The sequence below is a fragment of the Haliaeetus albicilla genome, chromosome 5 (genome assembly GCF_947461875.1).
Source record: "Haliaeetus albicilla chromosome 5, bHalAlb1.1, whole genome shotgun sequence".
In the NCBI taxonomy this organism is placed as follows: domain Eukaryota; kingdom Metazoa; phylum Chordata; class Aves; order Accipitriformes; family Accipitridae; genus Haliaeetus; species Haliaeetus albicilla.
Genome location: NC_091487.1, coordinates 44,231,780 through 44,248,248, shown reverse-complemented (window position 1 = coordinate 44,248,248; position 16,469 = coordinate 44,231,780). Strand labels below are relative to the sequence as shown.

The window sequence follows — 16,469 nt, the reverse complement described above, 5'->3', positions numbered from 1 at the left end:
GGGAACCAAACTACAGACAGTGAAGATGATTTTTTTGGTTGCTTGTACCCATGGGGAAGTGAGAGAGTAGGAAACTTGTGTGGTGGTCTCATGAGGTATCGAGAGGCTAGGAAAGTTGAGTGATGTCAGCTCAGCACCTGGCAATGCCTCTGTTTAGCTCTTGTGTATTGTTTTGTAGATATTGCATTGTTAAAATGTCAGGTTTTTGCCTCCTGCATAAGTGAAATTACTTGTGAATATAGAGGATTTGTAAAATGTCCAAGCTTGCTGTGTGATGAAAAGTTTTAGGAAAAACATTTGTCATGGCTAAGCCCAGAGGTACCTCTCATTGTTCCTGCTCCAGAAGAATGTGCAGAAGTGTAAGTAGATATGTCTGCTTTGATTGTTGGTCCAGTTGCCTGAACAGCAAGTGCTGACTTCCATCCTGTTCCTGGACCCCTGACTAACTGGGATTGAAACCTGACAGTGGAGGTTTTTGTGCGTGCTTGGTTAGTCTTCTGTCTCACACTCCCTATGTTTAATGAGAGCTTGACATTAAAGAGTAAGTCTTCCATTGAGGCTTCTCACACCAAATGCGCTACTTCCGCTTGTCTTTGAGGGAGTTGGAGAAAACATACTTCTCATCTTTATCCTTCCTGGCTGTCTACTGTTACAGATACAGTTACAGGGTAATGTTGCTGGAGCTCTGAGCCCTGGGAAATAATCATGGGACACCAAGAGTGAAACACTATACACATTGAAATAATTGAGAAAATTCCTGCTGTCTACAGGGGATCCCAGGTTTCATTCAACCTGTTCTTTTACTGGATAAAGACTACTCATCCAGGATTGGTTCTTCTGATACTGTTTATAGGTTGGAATTAGTGTGGTCTCTAAACAATAATGTGCTTTACTTGTCCAAGTGTAAGACTGGGGTAAATCATGGTTTATAAAATGCATCATTATAATGACTAGAAGGTTAGTTACCCTAAAGGTCACAGATCACAAAGCATTAGACTCACAAAGGTCATAATGTGGACTAGTTAAGCAAAGTATGCTTGCATAATGGTACTACAGATACACGCTAGTGCATATGAGAGAGTGTTGGTATCTGAGTCATAACATATCCTTCAGCTTCCAACAGTTTCTATAACATGGTAAAAACACAAGCCAGAGATGACTGAACATAGGAACTTCAATGAGGTGGGAAGAACAGATTTAATACGTGTGTGTGTATATATATATATATATATATATATATGTAACCTGATACTGCTAGCAACTTTTGAAGATAACTGTGTGTTTGACAATACAGCAGATTAAGTTGCAGTTTGCAGATTGGGACAGCTGCACTAATTCTCTGCTGCTGCAGAGCTGTACCTCCATGCTGCTATTCAGGAGCTAAAATAACTCACTTTGACTTTTTTCCCCAACGCTTTCATTTGTGCTTATCTAGAAATAAATTATTAAATACATTCCCCTAGTTTAAGAATTGGTTGCCTTGATGTTTGATCCTTTCCTGTTGGTGAAGCTACCCTAAGACATTGTGGAGCCTGGGCAAGATAGAGCCAGTCACTAGTCTTTCATATTTGTCTTTTTCTAGGGTTAATGAGGATGATGATCATCTTGGTGTATTCCAACAGGAAGGGGTATTGGAGCTTAAAGTAGCTGAGATAAGTGCTTTGGGGTACTGTTGAGGATAATGGTAGAAAAATTGCTTTGGAAAAGGTGATTTGAACAGCAGCTACCTTGGATACAACATATGGCTAGTTCTGCCTTTCTAAACAGTGGTACGCAACAGCAGAAGATGGCTTGTCCTGAATTTCCTGTGCTGCCAGTTTGAAGGAACCTGTTTGATTTTTGGGGAGGTTTGTGGTTCTTCTGAATTTCCTTATGTTTATTTCTAATAGTTGGATATGTTGCATAGATGATGCATTGCTTTTCCTTAGGGATGTCTGTGCTGCTTTTTTTGCCTTCCAACTCTACATCACCCCTGTTGCTGTTTTTTTGAGTCAGTCTTTGCACTGGCCATACCTGATAAGTTCTTTGAGGATCTGACCACTCTGCCCTCTTCCATTTGCCTTTCCTTCTTTCTGTTCCTTATCCACCTTATGTTCTTCTGGCTTCTGTCCTTTGTTACACCAGATACTGGCCGCTTTCTCTAGCATACCTTGAGTAATACCTTGAGATGAATGTTTTCTACTAAATGTTTTAATGATAATTTGTAGCAGAGATGGGGAAAGATTAAAAGGTTGTTACACCCATGGCAGTCTGTGAAGGGAGGTCCTGCAACGGATTTGGTTGGCCCAATTCAGCGGCTTGTGAATGTGCTTGGAAAATAATTCATAGCAAAGCCTTGCAGCCTGCAGTGTAGCAGTTAGGAGCAGGCAGCAGAAGCTGGCGGAAACCTCTGCCAGTTTTGTTGCAGAAGAAACTTATCATGGATTTGTTCCTCAAGGAAAAAGTGCATCCCCTCTAAACTTAAATCAGCTTAACTTGCACAAGTGGATGTCTTTGCTGGAGGGAATTCTGCTCTTGGGAGAGTTGCAGAATAGTTACATAAAATTTTGCAGATACTGCTTTTCTCAGTTAGAATGGAAAACAAGGAAATTATGAGGTGCTTTTCTTTTTTTTCTTTTCTTTTTTTTTTTTTTTTTTTTTGGCTTGTGTTGCTACAGCTCATGGTTCATCAGAGTCGAACACTAGATGTAACAAATGAGATCAAAAAGTCTGCAATAGTTCAGGATGTGTATAACTACGACTTGGGCAGGTATCCCTCTGTACTTCTTTCCCTATGGTCTGTTGTTTAATCTGAGAGCTTTATGTTTGTTTGAATTGCAGAAAGAGGAGCCATGCAAAAAGAATCCAGTCACAGACTGGTCTGAGGGGGTTGTTGATTGATAGAATAATCATTTGTTTAACAGTGATATTGATTATATAGATTGTCTAGATGACATCAGACAGAAGTGCAGGCATGACCTTTTCCTTTTTGAGAGGTGGGCTATAGCCTATTCTCTCTCAAGGCAGAGATTTATTAAGACAATGTGTGGGATAATATCATAAATAGCTGCATTTGCACAGGGGTGAGAGTCAAGAGTTGTGCAGAGTATTGTTCTGTAGCTGGGAGAGGAGAGAAAAGAGTTGGGACCTCCTTAAGCTAACTTTAAGGCTGGAAAACAGTGTTCTTAACAGATTATATATTGACATTGGGCTGTATTTTCTTTTGGTCAGTTTGTAGAGTTGAAAATCCTCTTCTCTTTTATAAATGCCAGTTATGAACAGGATAATGTCACAGTTTAATCTCTACAGATAAATAAGAAAGGATAGTGTGTTGGTTTTGGTTTTTTTTTTCTTTCACTGGAGTCTGAAATGTCTAAAGCAGTGACATGTAAAAGGTTTGCATCTATAAAGTTCAGGGTCTGGAGAAGACCCCAGATAACTCTGAAGTAGCATCTTTGGTATACCTTCTGTTGTGGTGTCAGAACTAAGTGGAGCAGCAGCAGCACTGTGCTCTAGGAGAAGACTGAGTCTGTAAAATAAAAAGGGTGTTCTGATACCTGGGATTCCTTGAATTTGATTGTGACTAGCGCTAAGTTATTTTTCAGCTAACTGATTCCTGAGTCTCTTTTTGGCAGGTTGCTATTTGTTGTTGCCTTCAAATAGCCTCATTCCAGCAGACTGTTCATAGTACTTGATCTCCTATTTCAACAGTGTGAGGGAGGTGAATGTTTTCCTTTGCAGTAGAGTATGTGTTCATACATACAGTGTGTACATGGAGAAAAATTGTGATGTCACTTTGTATTTAATGTATTTACCCTAAAATAGATGGATGTCTTCAAAATACTGTTTTTCTTTGTTCCTTTACAGGTGTTACAAGTAGCACCGAATGCTCCTGTGGACGTAATCATTTTACATGTGCTGTCAGTGCTTTTGGTGAATGCACATGCATCCCTGCTCAGTGGCAATGTGATGGAGACAATGACTGTGGGGACCACAGTGATGAAGATGGCTGCAGTAAGAATACCATTCTTGACTTGTGTTTGTGAAAACTGAATGTCTTAACTTTTTCTCTTCTGGTGCTTCTCTGTTTTACAGGCACATCCTAGTTTTTGTATGACAAATGTTTAAGATGGTAGATTACATACTTTTGACTGACTTCAGTACTTGGAGGCTAACAGAGCCAGTATCTACTGATGTAAAGCACAATGAAAGCCCAACTGTGCCTTTTGCAGCTGGTTTTAGATGGCTATTGGACATGAGTGTTTTAGAGGGAAAGGAGGGACAGAGAGAAGTACCTCTTTTTTTCTCACCCTTGCAAAAGCACTATCTGTGAACTAAATTATATGGGTTTGCTATAAATATTAATGGAAAATAAATAAGCAGTGTGAAAAAGTGTATTGATAGTGTCTGCCCTCTTAAGTAACATTCTAGTTTCTGTCCTGGCTGCCTTATAACAGGCGGGAAACGTAAGCACTCTAATCAACATTAGTTGGTCTTGGGGTCTGCTGAGAGAAGTTACCTTGCAGCTACTGTGTATCTGCATGGTGTCAGCATCTGTGTAGCTGAGCCCAGCTAGGTGAGAACTGATAAGAAGTGTAACTCTTAGTGGGTTTAGCATGATATAGATGAATAGAGAAAACCTTTTTCCCTGGAGCCACAAGTTAAGTTGCTTTCTTACCTGATCTATTTATATTCCACAGAGTGTGGTGGAATTGAACGGAGGGAGAAAAGGCCAAATTTTGTGGAACTGCTTTCCTGAAAGTTTCCCTAGAGCTGAAGATTTAAGGCTCCTGTCAATGAACATGATTGAGGAATTTATCTTCCTCTGTTGGATGTTTCTCTAGCCTTCCCTGGTTTCCACTGTTGACTGCTATAAGGAAAGGACATTTCCTCATCTTTGAAATATTGTTTTGGAGAATCTCTTCTTCCTTAAGTGTGGGAGATCTCAATCCAGCTTTGTGAAAATTTGCTTCCTTCTCACTACTTCTTGTTTCTTTTAATTTTGCAAATAGTGAGCAACGTGGAAGACCTTGGGTGAAAAATAGGGTTTTGAAAAATAGATTGCCCGCAAACTGAGGTAATCAGTGTTTGGTTTAAAGATGATTAGTGAAAGGGTTATTGGGCAAGGAAGTGAACTTAAGTGGAGAAATCAAAGAAAGTGGAAGGTAAACCTGCATTTTTACATTCAGTGTAGAAAAGTGCAAATTTGAGAACTTGCCATGCTCAAGAAAGAGGAGATGAGGATCTGGGAACTGAAGAAATAGTATTAAAATCTCAAAAGAGCAGGCGAGAGGAGGCTGTACTCAACTGCACAGGCTGAAAAAAAGAGAAGCTGAGCAGGAATAAGGGGATTGGGGACGTAAGGCATATCCAATAACTAAACTGATTTTGCTGGCTTCTTATTGAGCGCAGGGGAAGATTTTTTTTGTGTGTGTGTGTTTTGCAGGGAGGAGGGAGTTTGGGGGGTTGGTTTGGGTTTGGGTTTTTTTTGGTGGGGGTTTTTTGGTGTGTTGTTTTGGTTTGGGGGGGAGGTGTTTGTCAGGGGAAGTCATGCTTCACAAATCTATTGAAACGTGGTGAAATAGTAATGATTTAGACAAGAGATACTTGTTGATAAGGTCTACTTTGTATTTCAACAAAATCCAGCACCAAAGATTTTTAAGCTAAGCAGGCGTTGTAGGATTGGGGGGCAGGAGGGATAAGACCTTTCACAGGAACTAGCAGGAGACTGTTTAAAGCTAACAAGACTTGCTTGTGCATACAACATATACTTAAGCTGTGGATCTCCTTGCCACAAAACATTGATTTTGAAATTTCAAAGATTCTCAGAAAGCAGTCTGACAAGTTTATGGATGTAAAATCCACTGAGGGCTGTTAAAGATGAATATGCCACCTCTTGTTCAGGAAGTCTTTGTATCACAAATAGAGGCAGATTTTGTCTTCTAAGGAAGAATGTTTATTTGCATGCTATGTTCTTACACTCTTCTCTCGGCATCTGCTGTTGCATCGTGTCTCTCTGTGGCCTGGATGAGAGGAACCTTTTGGTCTTGCACAGGAAAGCTGTGGTTATGGTGTATCCCTAATATATTAAGGAAATTTGGCCCATATGGATTTGAATGGAAGCTGTGCAAACTAGGGAGTAGTAGTGAACTGTGATCAATCTGCGGATACTCTCAGGCATTGGGAAGTGTATAAAGTGGAGGCAGACAACCAAGTGCAACAGAGATTGTAGGAACTGGGTTTAACTTCTGCCTTTCTTAATTTACAGTTTCTAACAAGGCAAAGGGAGGAATAAGACTGAAGGAAAGGGAGCTGTCTGTAAAACAGCACGTATAAGATGGGAATGTTTAAACATCTCATTCAGAATATGACTTGTGCTGTAGGTCTCTGCAATTTAGTGAGAGAGGTAAGCTAGCATGTACAGAGAAGAACAGTAGATTTGACAAGATGGGAGGGGAGATAGAGCTGCATTTATACAAAGTAGAAAAGTGACTCAAGGAGAAGGACTGGAATATGAGCTGCCTTTTTAAATATTGCATTGTAGTAGAATAAATACGAAGAGGGGAACTTTTTCACCTGACAGCCAGAAGTACTCTGAGTATAATTTAGTGGAAAGAAGAAAGCAAAAATGGAAGTAAAGCGATGGGGCTAAGGACTCTATTAAGTGCATGGCTTCTGCACACACATGCAAGGTTGCAGTGGAGGGGTCCTAGGAACACTTATTCCATTAAGCCTGCTGAATCTTGCTCTGAGTAGCTCCTCATTACGAGTCCAGGTATGTGATATTATTGTTAGCTTGTAAGAACTAGTGTAGTGCAGCGTAGGTTTGTGGTAGTTGTCTGTGCTATTTCCCATCTTGCTTAGTTGTTATGGCACTGAAACTTTTTGCTAGAGCAGATCACTTGCTAAATCCCTCTCTTTTGCTTGGCACACAGGAGCCTTGTGAATGTGTACTCATTTGTGGGGTTAACTTTTCATTTGATCTGTTTTCTGACTGTGCCAAGCATAAAGAAGAGGCAGCAGGAGTGCAAGAGCAGAGGTGGGGTGTGAGCCACTTGGAACAGCAATTTGAACTTTAAATCAATTTAAGCTTCTCACAAATCAGCACTGATACTTGCACATAGTACATGAGAATGGTCAGTTCACAGATTTTTCTTTCCTTCCCTGGCCATCTGTCTGTGACATGCATACAGTGTTCTGGTTGGAGTGAAATTTTGGACAACTCTGTTTTAAACTTGATTTATTTTTTATTTATTGACTTGTACCAGGTCTGAAATTGGTGAATTTCTTTTTAATATAAATATTGAGCTGTAGTTTTGGGTTGTCCTGATGAAGTCATCCTACAAGCCCCAGATATGTTGAAGATCTAGTGAAAAAATTAGTGAGATTCCTCAAAGACCATGGGGCTAGTCTTCATGCTGGGGTGAGCCCAGTGGTTTGTTCTGACTCATGAACCTAAGTCTGTGCAACCACGTATATGGACTCTTCTGAGATGCTAAAGCTGCCGGGGTTCTTTTTCAGCAACGTATGCAAGTATAGTTCTGCGTTTTAAAGACAGGAACTATAATATCATCAAGTAGATGTCTCTGATCAGAAGAGTAAACAGAAGTGATTGCAAGGAATTCCACATTTCCACTGGTCTGCTGCAAGCTAGTTTTACAGAGTTACAGGACTTTCTTTTTTTCCCTGTGAATGTCTTAACTTTCCGGAGAAATAAAGCTGCAGTCATGCTTGTTTTAAGGTCTACTTTTCCTTCAGTGTATCAGCTCATATGTATGCTGTAAGCCGATACAGCGACATGAATGAGTTCCTGAGAGAGTTCTGTCCAGTTCATTGGGAAAGGGAGAGGAGAATGGGAAGACGTTGGACTGCTGGACTCCTAGTAAAGCAAGAGAGTGAAACGTGGGGTGGGGGGAAAGGTGAACATTACTTTTGCAAGTCAAGATCCAGTCTTGCATCTGTGTATATATAGCACTGCATATGCTTAAGTAGTTGATTGGAGTTTACTAAATTCCATATTAATGCAATTTTCTAGCCTTGAACTGGTAATCTATCATTTCAGTTAAAGAATGACAGATAGCTTGAAACACACTGTGTATTTAAAAAAAAAAGGGGCGGGGGCAAGACACTTGGCGGTGAGTGAGAGGAGTTGCAGCTATGAAAAACAAGAGCAGACACAAGGAACATTTCCTTTTCAGAGAGATTTTCAATTTGAGATAAATTCTTAAAATGTGGTGTGTTTTGGCTTGGTTGGGTTTTTTTAATGTTCTGTTACAAGTTATAAAACAAATTCCCACTTTTTGAGTCAGTTGCACTAAGTTTTTCCTCCACTGTTACCCTTTCTGCACACCCCAGACATTTTCCGCTTGTATTGGTGTCCTCGGAATGTCTGCCTCTCTTAGGTATTTTCCCGTTGTTTTTGGGAGAGCCCTGCCTCTGCTTACCTGGCTTGACAGGAACTGTTTTTCTTGCAAAGCTGAAGTCCTGCTGTGATGGGAGCCAATTATTCAGTGACATGTTTGCTTCCTGCTCTGGATCATGTTTACAAGCCAGAATGCTGTAGTAATAATAATAATAAGCAACCTCACAGCTGTCATGCCAGCTTCATAGACTTTCTCTGGTGTCAGCTCTCTGGCTTGCTGACAGTGTCTGACTTGGAAGCCTTTGCTACACATGCACAGAGTAGCTCAGCTGCCTTCCTGCCTTGTGCCAACAGAGACTACTTTGGACTGTCCCTAACGAAAGCCGCATGCAAGCGGAGGAATGGTTTTCATTCTGCCCTCCTGCATGCGCTTTGAAGTCCAGCGTGGTGTGAATGAGTCTTACTTCCTGTGGCAAGGGTGAAAGGACAACTGAGTAAACTTGGCCTGAGGATTGATAAATAGTTCTGTTTCTCCTAAGATACGCCAAATCCCCCCATAACCATCCCCCAGTAGAACCTTCTTACTCTGAATTTTGGATCTGTATCATACCTAATCTGCTTGTAAATGTGTAGCTCCTTGGGACACAGTCTTGCTTGCTTAGCTCCATGCACTGATGTACAATACTTTTTCATTTAAAGGGATTGAAGAAGAATTTACTCCTTTTACCTTAAAGCTTACTGAAAGGGGGCTGTTGTTCCTATCTCACTGGGAAATTTAGGCAGTTCCTGTTGAGCTATAACTCGTTCAAGACCAGGAGAGGGTCTCTTCCTTGCCAGGAGAACAGGGCTATTAGTATAGCTTACTTATCAGTCCCACAACAAAATTTTCTGAGGTGATGTGAGGATAAAAATCTCACAGGTCTCTTACTAAAATTAATGGAAACTTTAAAAGAATCATCTTCCCTCTGTCCTTCACTTAATCAGCAGCCTTGAGCTGAGATGCAAGAGCTCAGATGAAGCTTCACTTCCAAACTTCAAGTTTTACTAATTAGGAACCCTTCACAAGAGTTCAAGTTTCTCTTGAAAAAAGACACCAGTTCTATATCTGGAACCATACTTCGTCATTTTATTGGGCTTGGAGTATGTGTGTTTCCTTTAAAAGGCATCAGAATTAATGCAGTGCCCCCTCGGGCAGAGCGCTTGTGATCAAAGGGCTGTGAAAGATGGGGTGCTGATACTCTTTTCAAAATTTTTTTCTTTCTTTTTTTTTTTCTTTTGAGTAGCAACATCCTTAAACACAGTTCAGCAGTGCGATTAGAAATGTTTTATGTTATTCTGGAACTAGATTTTCCAAAATGTAGTTAGCAAAATGCAGTGTGTCCTATTTCTTCCTGAGATTGACTAACATCCTTTATTCTTGTTTCTGGACTTACTGCCCACTGTGCTACAGATCTCAGCTAACAGATCTATGTTTGTGTGTATATCTGTGCTCATACACATGCATGAGCGTAGACATAGCTGGGGGGTCAGGCTGCAGTTGTTTGTAATGTAGGTAGCATGAATTTTTTTGAGTCTGTATTTATTTTTTAAATTAACTTCTCATTCTTCACATGACTGAGAGTTTGTCTAATTAAACAAGCAGTATTGTTCAAACCACTGCGCTCCAGGGTTCTGAACACTAGTCGCTCACTGTCCTTGGGTACAAAGCAACCTGCTCACCACAGGCAACAGGGATAAAGTGTTCAAAGGACAGTGGGACGTGATTCAGCCTGCGTTTCACCTTATAAACTTCCCTTTTCCCCCGCCCTCCCCCTTCCCCTTCTGCTCAGCCATAAAAGAGTGCCCTGTGTAATAGGAGTTGGGAGAGGGGGAGGAATAGCAGGCTTACGATAGACCTAGCTTTGCTGAAACCTTGGATGATGTCCAGTGTGACCATGCAGAGGGATGAGCTCAGGGAAATGGTTGGAAGTTCAAAGGCCTTTTTGTGTTGTTCACTGTCAGTTGACAGATGTGCTCTCTTGGGCTGTTGCTGCCCAGCCTAGCTCTTCCCACCAGCTTCCCTTCCTTGGGCTTTTTCCCCATCCTGCCTCTCTGCTCTGCCTAGGGAGATGAGTTAGTCCCTGTCTGTCTGGGCATTTGTCTGCCTTCATCCTAGGAATTGCCTTTGCTCATCTCTTTTAGAAAAATATTATTTCTTTGCACAGATACGGAGAGATCAAGCTAGAATTGAGCAGGGAAGGGGGGGGGGTGAGGCTTAACTGTGTTTACTGTTGCATTACCTAATCCTGGTATGAGTAGTGGTGAAAGCATGTTAGTGCAATTTGTGATTACTTTCTCATCAGTGGAAGCAGTGCTTACGAAGGACTTGCAGCTTTCTTAGGAAGTGATAAATATCCTTCATTTTACAAGTTGGGGAAGTGGGGCTAAAGAGACAGAACTGTGCCATGGTCATGCAAGCGTCAATACCAAGCTGGGAAGAGAATATAGGGGCTCTGTTTCCAGTCTCCTAGATGCTAATCCAGCTTGTCCAGAGAGGTCTTGCTCCATCTCTGGTAATGGAAGGAGTTCCTACTGCTTCCTTTGTATTGCCATATACTCTTCTTCTGACCATGGAAGTGTGGCTTTTGAAATGAGTTACATGAGTTAAAGCAATACACTTACCAAATTGTATAGCTGCTCCATGATGTCAGGACAAAATATAGTGGAGGTTGTTTCAATGTTCTAAGTGTGACCTCTTAACTTTTGAATTTCCTGTTAACTTCACATTTCCAAACACTTTGGATATATTTACAACAGTACTAAACATTAACTCTGGGGTAGTGGTATGCCCTCAGCTTTAACTCCATGGGAATATAACTCATCAAAATATGAAGTAATAAATGACCAACAGAAGGGCTGAATAATAACAACCCTAGAGCAAAGTGCCATACTGTGGAACTGAAGCCTGATGCATTTAGAACAAATAGAAGGAAACACAGGAATGTTTCTTTGTAGGCAGTTTGCTTTTTAATGGGAAGAAGGGATCGTGGATTGGGAGGGCAGAGCTGGGAAGAGGGGGTTAGGAAGAGACTGCCCCTGTGTGAAAGCTGCTCCCAGAATCTCTTGCATTTTCCTTTGAAGCATCTGCTTCTGACCATTATTAGATTCAGGTTACAAGTTTACGTGGATCCCTGCCCTGATCCCATTGGCAGTTCCTCTGCTCTATGAGACATCAGCCTTCATTAATTTTTTTTTTTTTTGTCTTAAGTGGGTTTGTGGTTTTTCTTCCTCCTTTAAAGGAAAGCTCCTGTAGAAGGGGATTTATCTCCCCCCTGGTGTTGTCTGGGCTGGCACACACTTGCTGTCTGCTGGGGTGGGAATTAGGTCCTCCTTTGTATGTGGCAGTTTGTGTTTCGCCCTCTTCCCCCTGCTTCCCCTCCCCTGTGCTTGAAGCTCAATTTTTATATTTAGGGGGGGTATGAAATTGGCTGAACTGCTCCCTGTAGGGGTGGAATTTCATTTTGTGTCGTTACCTCATGAAGGGATGCAGCGGTTCAGTGGGATAATGGTATCGGCTCTGAACCAGTGCTAATGGCCTAACCCTCTGGGAGCCTGAAGAATTCTCCCCTGGAGAGTCAGCGTGCAAATTCCCTTCCAGGTGGCTCCTGTGCAGTCCTTTGGTGATTAGTCACGCTGGGACTGGGGAGAGCAGACAGAAAAGCATATGCTGGGGGGATGGTCTTAGTCCTGAAACTGCAGCTGAGGCCGGGAAAGGTTTGCTCAGTGTGCAGTGTGTGGAAGTTGTGCTTGGGGAAGAGAGGGCTGATCTGTGGGACTGACCCTCTGAATCCAAAGATCTGTCTTGGTTTTGTTTGGAAGCAGAGTTTGGGAACTGGAGTGTTTTCCCCTTCTGCCTGCCCTGGGGAAGAAGGGGAAGCTCCCTCTCCATTTTGATGCAGCAGCACAGGGGTGTTCAGAGAAAGCTCAGTGTAAGGAAACGGGTCAGCCATTGGAAAACCAGGGTGCTTTCAAACCTGTGGGGTGAAAATACAGATCTGTATGCTTCCCTTTCCTTCATACCTCTCTGCGGTCTAGAAGTAGCTGGATCTGACCTGGACATATATTTGCATGGGGCATCCTGGACATGATGGGAAGAACCTTTTCCCAAGGGCCAGTGCCAGATTCTGTATTTTGTCACCTAGTGCCGGGTTCAGCGTTGAGAACAGTGGTGTCTGCAATGATCTCTCTCAGATACAGAGATGCCTATGCGTGCCAGACTGCAGGAATGGCTGAGAAGATGATCTGAATTTGTGGTTAGGAAAAGAGATGTTAGAGCAAGTCTGAATTTAACTGCACTAGTGTATTCTTAGGGTGGGAGGCTTTTAGGACAGGCCCTTAGTGAGCAATGTTGGAGGACTTGGTATGGAGAGCAGTGAATGATTCTGTATAGTGTAATCCATGCTGCTTTCACAGGACATTGGCAGCAGTCCTGGCCCAAGGGGAAGTGGAGGGTTGAGGAAGCTGGAATAGCCGAAAATGTGACTATGTGTTCTCCTTATTAAATCCCCCTCCTTGTGTATGTGGCTGCTGTCTTCACCTTCTTCTTTTACCCGCCTCCCTCCCCTTGTGCTCCTACCTGCAGGATAGCGTTGGCAAGGGAAGAAGTAGCAGCATAGCAGAAGAGGGCTGGCCTGCCTGGTGACAGATGGGAGATGCTGTCGGCAAGCTGGGCTGGGATGAAAGGGTTTCAGGCACTAGCCTCTCCAGCCCTCACCCCTTCACGTTGCTGAGCAAACGTTGTTCTTTGGAGAACACACCTGTCAGGAACAGTCTTGTGCAGCCCCTTCCCTACCACAGCTGGCAGCACTTAAAAGTGTGAACCTCCCTGGCTTGAGTGTTCCTCTCATCTGTGGGAGGGAAGGAAGGACAGGGCTGATGCTACCCCTTGAATTCCAGCTTTGTGGCTCCAGGCCTCTTCAAACACTGTGGATTTGTGGTTCCACTCAATTGCCAGCAGACTCCTGTGTAGGCAAGCATCATCTGATGTCTGCCCCCTTCCTCCATCCCTTCTGGAGACCTCTAGCAGGGTTTGGACTCTATTGCCCACACCTGAGGTACAGTGAATTATCCCCAGCAGTGCATTTCTGCCTCTAAGCTTCTCCTTGCAGGTTTGTTAGACAAAAACGTTGGCAGAGTCCCTGTGCTGGAACACGCACTGTAGCATGCATCTTATGAAATCCTGTTCCCAAAAACGTTGCTTCTGATAGTTCTCACTCTAAAGAACTTGCTGTGTAATCGAAACAGGATGGACTGAACTGGGAAGCATGCATGAAAGATGTTGATAATGTAATTTTGCTTGTTATAAAACAAGCACAGTTATGGGAGGGCAGCAGGCTCAGGGGTGAAAGAGAAAAAAGGAACTCAGTGGGAGAATTGTGGTGGCTACTTTATTGTGGAAAGGTCAGGGCTTCTTTGGAGAGCAGAGACTGCCAAGCTACAGACCTACCCTGGCACCCCATCTGAGGAAGAGCTCTTCCTCATGACTTGAAATTTTGTCTTTTGTTTCTAAGAGGTGTAGCCCTCCTCCCTCAGGAGGGAAGGAACTTCACTTTCAGGAAGGAAGCTGGCTGCAGCTCCATGAGGTGTTTCTTTGCTGTTGCAGTGCTGCCCACTTGCTCCCCCTTGGACTTCCACTGTGACAACGGGAAGTGTATCCGCCGGTCATGGGTCTGCGATGGAGACAATGACTGTGAGGATGATTCTGATGAACAGGACTGCCGTAAGTCACCTCTCTGAGGGGAGAGGGTGGGTGTTGTGCCTGCCTGCCATGGCTGGGGAAAGCTGACCCTTTTTATTACAGGAATGTAAGAGTTTATCCACTGAATCAGACCTTTGGCTTGTAATAAGTTATATCCTGCCTCTGACAGAGGTGTGTACCTGATACCTGTAAGCCCTGACACCTTGGCACCTGGCTTGCTGTTCAGCTGCGTGTCCTGGGGGAGGGGATGCTTCTCCATCCAGCTGGAGAACCGTTTATGCCCTGCAGCCCTGCTAGTTAATGTCCCATGAAGCACTTCCCTGAGCTGTGTCCTCCCCTGTTCGTGGAAACACCTAACCCCTGCCAAATCCTACTGAACTGCCTGTCTGGCAGACTTCCTGGGGCCTCAGGTTCCACTGTCTGACTTTTCTGCTGTGCCGGCCTGTCCCCAGCATCCTCTCCTTTCAAAGAGAGCTCCCTGAGGAGAGGGAGGTGCTGTAGGGATGCTGCCCACGCAGAGACCAGTTACCCTGAAAACTGACTGACTGCTGCCAAGTGAGGTGCCATCTTCAGAAGAGCTGCCATGGCAGGCTGCTAGCTGTGAGCACTGCTGTTGTGCTCCTACAGATTATTAAAATAGAGGGAATTTTGCCTGAGTCTTTAGAGTTCAGCCCCCTCCTTTCCCCTTTGAGGACAAGGGTTACTTGTACTTGGCTTCCATTAGCAAAAGGTGTTCAGGGATACAACTTTCCTTCTCTACGACACATCATCAGGTCTGTACTTGCAGCATGTGCCAGAGAACCAGCATGTTATGTGGCACTGGAGCTTCAGCTTCTCTGAAACTGCACTGGTTGCTAGGGCTGGCATCAGGCTGCAGTTAGGGGCAGAACTGTTTTGCTGTCTGGTTGAGATGGTTGCAGCTGCTTAATAAACATTACTTTATAGCCCTTGAATTCTAAAAAAGTTGTGTGCCTGGTGCCCCAGAGTGGCTCTGATGGAGGAACCACATCTCAAGAAATGCAAAAATAAAGCTCTTGGTTATAAAGTATTCCATGTCCAATACTTGTGTGGAAATGAATTTACTTTTTCATCAGTATGCCCTTGATCTTTGCCTGCCCTTCTGGGCAAAGGGCTGGGAAGCAAGGTTCGGGGGTTTGACATCCTCTGTGATGCTCTGGATCACAGGACTAAGCTCAGTTTTCCAGTCTGTTCAAAGGTTTTTCATGAAAGAAGAGGTGTATAGGTCGGGGTCTGTTTGGTCTTCTGTTTTTCAGAAAAAGTTGGAATGCCCTCATATCTAAGACAAGAGTGGAGAAGGGTGTGGTCAAAAGATTTGGAGACTAATAAAAGGAGGAAGGCAAGGTTCTGTGAATAAGAGACTCTCGGGGGTTGTTCAGACTAGCATGTAACTATAGGAGGGTTTCTGTTGGATTGAGGTCCTCAGGTGCAAATTTTGCAGTCCCTTTCCTTTCCTTACTGGTCTACAGACAAGCTTCCTTAGAAGTCTGGCAAAGAGGGTGGAATGAGGCTGCAAATACTGTGACATTCAGAAGAGGAAGCTTAAATTCTCTCTCTCCTTTTTCAATGAACATTTCCTTTCCTTTGAACGTAGCTTTGGCATTGTTGTGAAAAGAAGGTGGAGATGTAATTCTACCAACAATTATTTGTTAGATAACGATAGGGCCTATTAATGCCTTTAAAAAGAGGCCTGGATTGCCTTTTTTCTGTGCAGGGAGCTCTTGAGCCTCGCTTGGGGCTGTGCTAGAAAACCAGCACAGGACGGGTGGCTCCATCGTTCTGTTCCAGGTACTTCCTCCAAGCCATGTTCTCAACTTTTAGAGCCTGCTGTACTATTGACTTGTGGATGGAGTGGAAGAGAGACACTCAAGAAACCTCACAGTGGCCCTCCTGATATTGTTAGGGGAAAGGGAATCGGCTCTCCAACATTATGGTGTCCTTGGAGGATGACGTTGCTCAATTTGTAATATGTCACAGATTTGGTGTTCTGCAAGGTAAATCTTCTTGCCTTGCCTTCACCTTATCTCCATTGTATCCCTGCAGCACCACGGGAGTGTGAGGAAGATGAGTTCTCATGTCAGAATGGATACTGCATCCGCAGCCTGTGGCACTGTGATGGTGACAACGACTGTGGCGACAACAGCGATGAGCAGTGTGGTGAGTAATGTGGTCCTACAAATGCTGCCCTGACAGTGCTTTAAAAGGGGTTGTATAGACTCTAACCTGTGCAGTTCTAGGATCCCCTGAGCATGGCGATGGCTCACAGCTGGCTTGTCTGGGCTGGGCTTGTGGGATATTCTGTTCCCAGGGCTGGCTACTTGGGATCTCAGGCTGTGTGGCTTACCTGCCAGGCAAAAATCACTTGAGACCTGT

General features: G+C 43.5%; 1 protein-coding gene across 3 annotated transcripts in view; it reads left to right on the top strand.

Moving 5' to 3' along the window:
* LRP4 (LDL receptor related protein 4) overlaps window positions 1-16,469 on the top strand; it is an 84,383-nt gene that overhangs the window by 37,548 nt on the left and 30,366 nt on the right. For all 3 annotated transcript variants that reach the window (XM_069784543.1, XM_069784542.1, XM_069784544.1), the window contains exons 2-4: window positions 3,847-3,993; window positions 13,983-14,099; window positions 16,140-16,253. In XM_069784543.1, coding sequence (XP_069640644.1) covers window positions 3,847-3,993; window positions 13,983-14,099; window positions 16,140-16,253 — 378 coding nt within the window. The remainder of the gene's footprint in view (window positions 1-3,846; window positions 3,994-13,982; window positions 14,100-16,139; window positions 16,254-16,469) is intronic.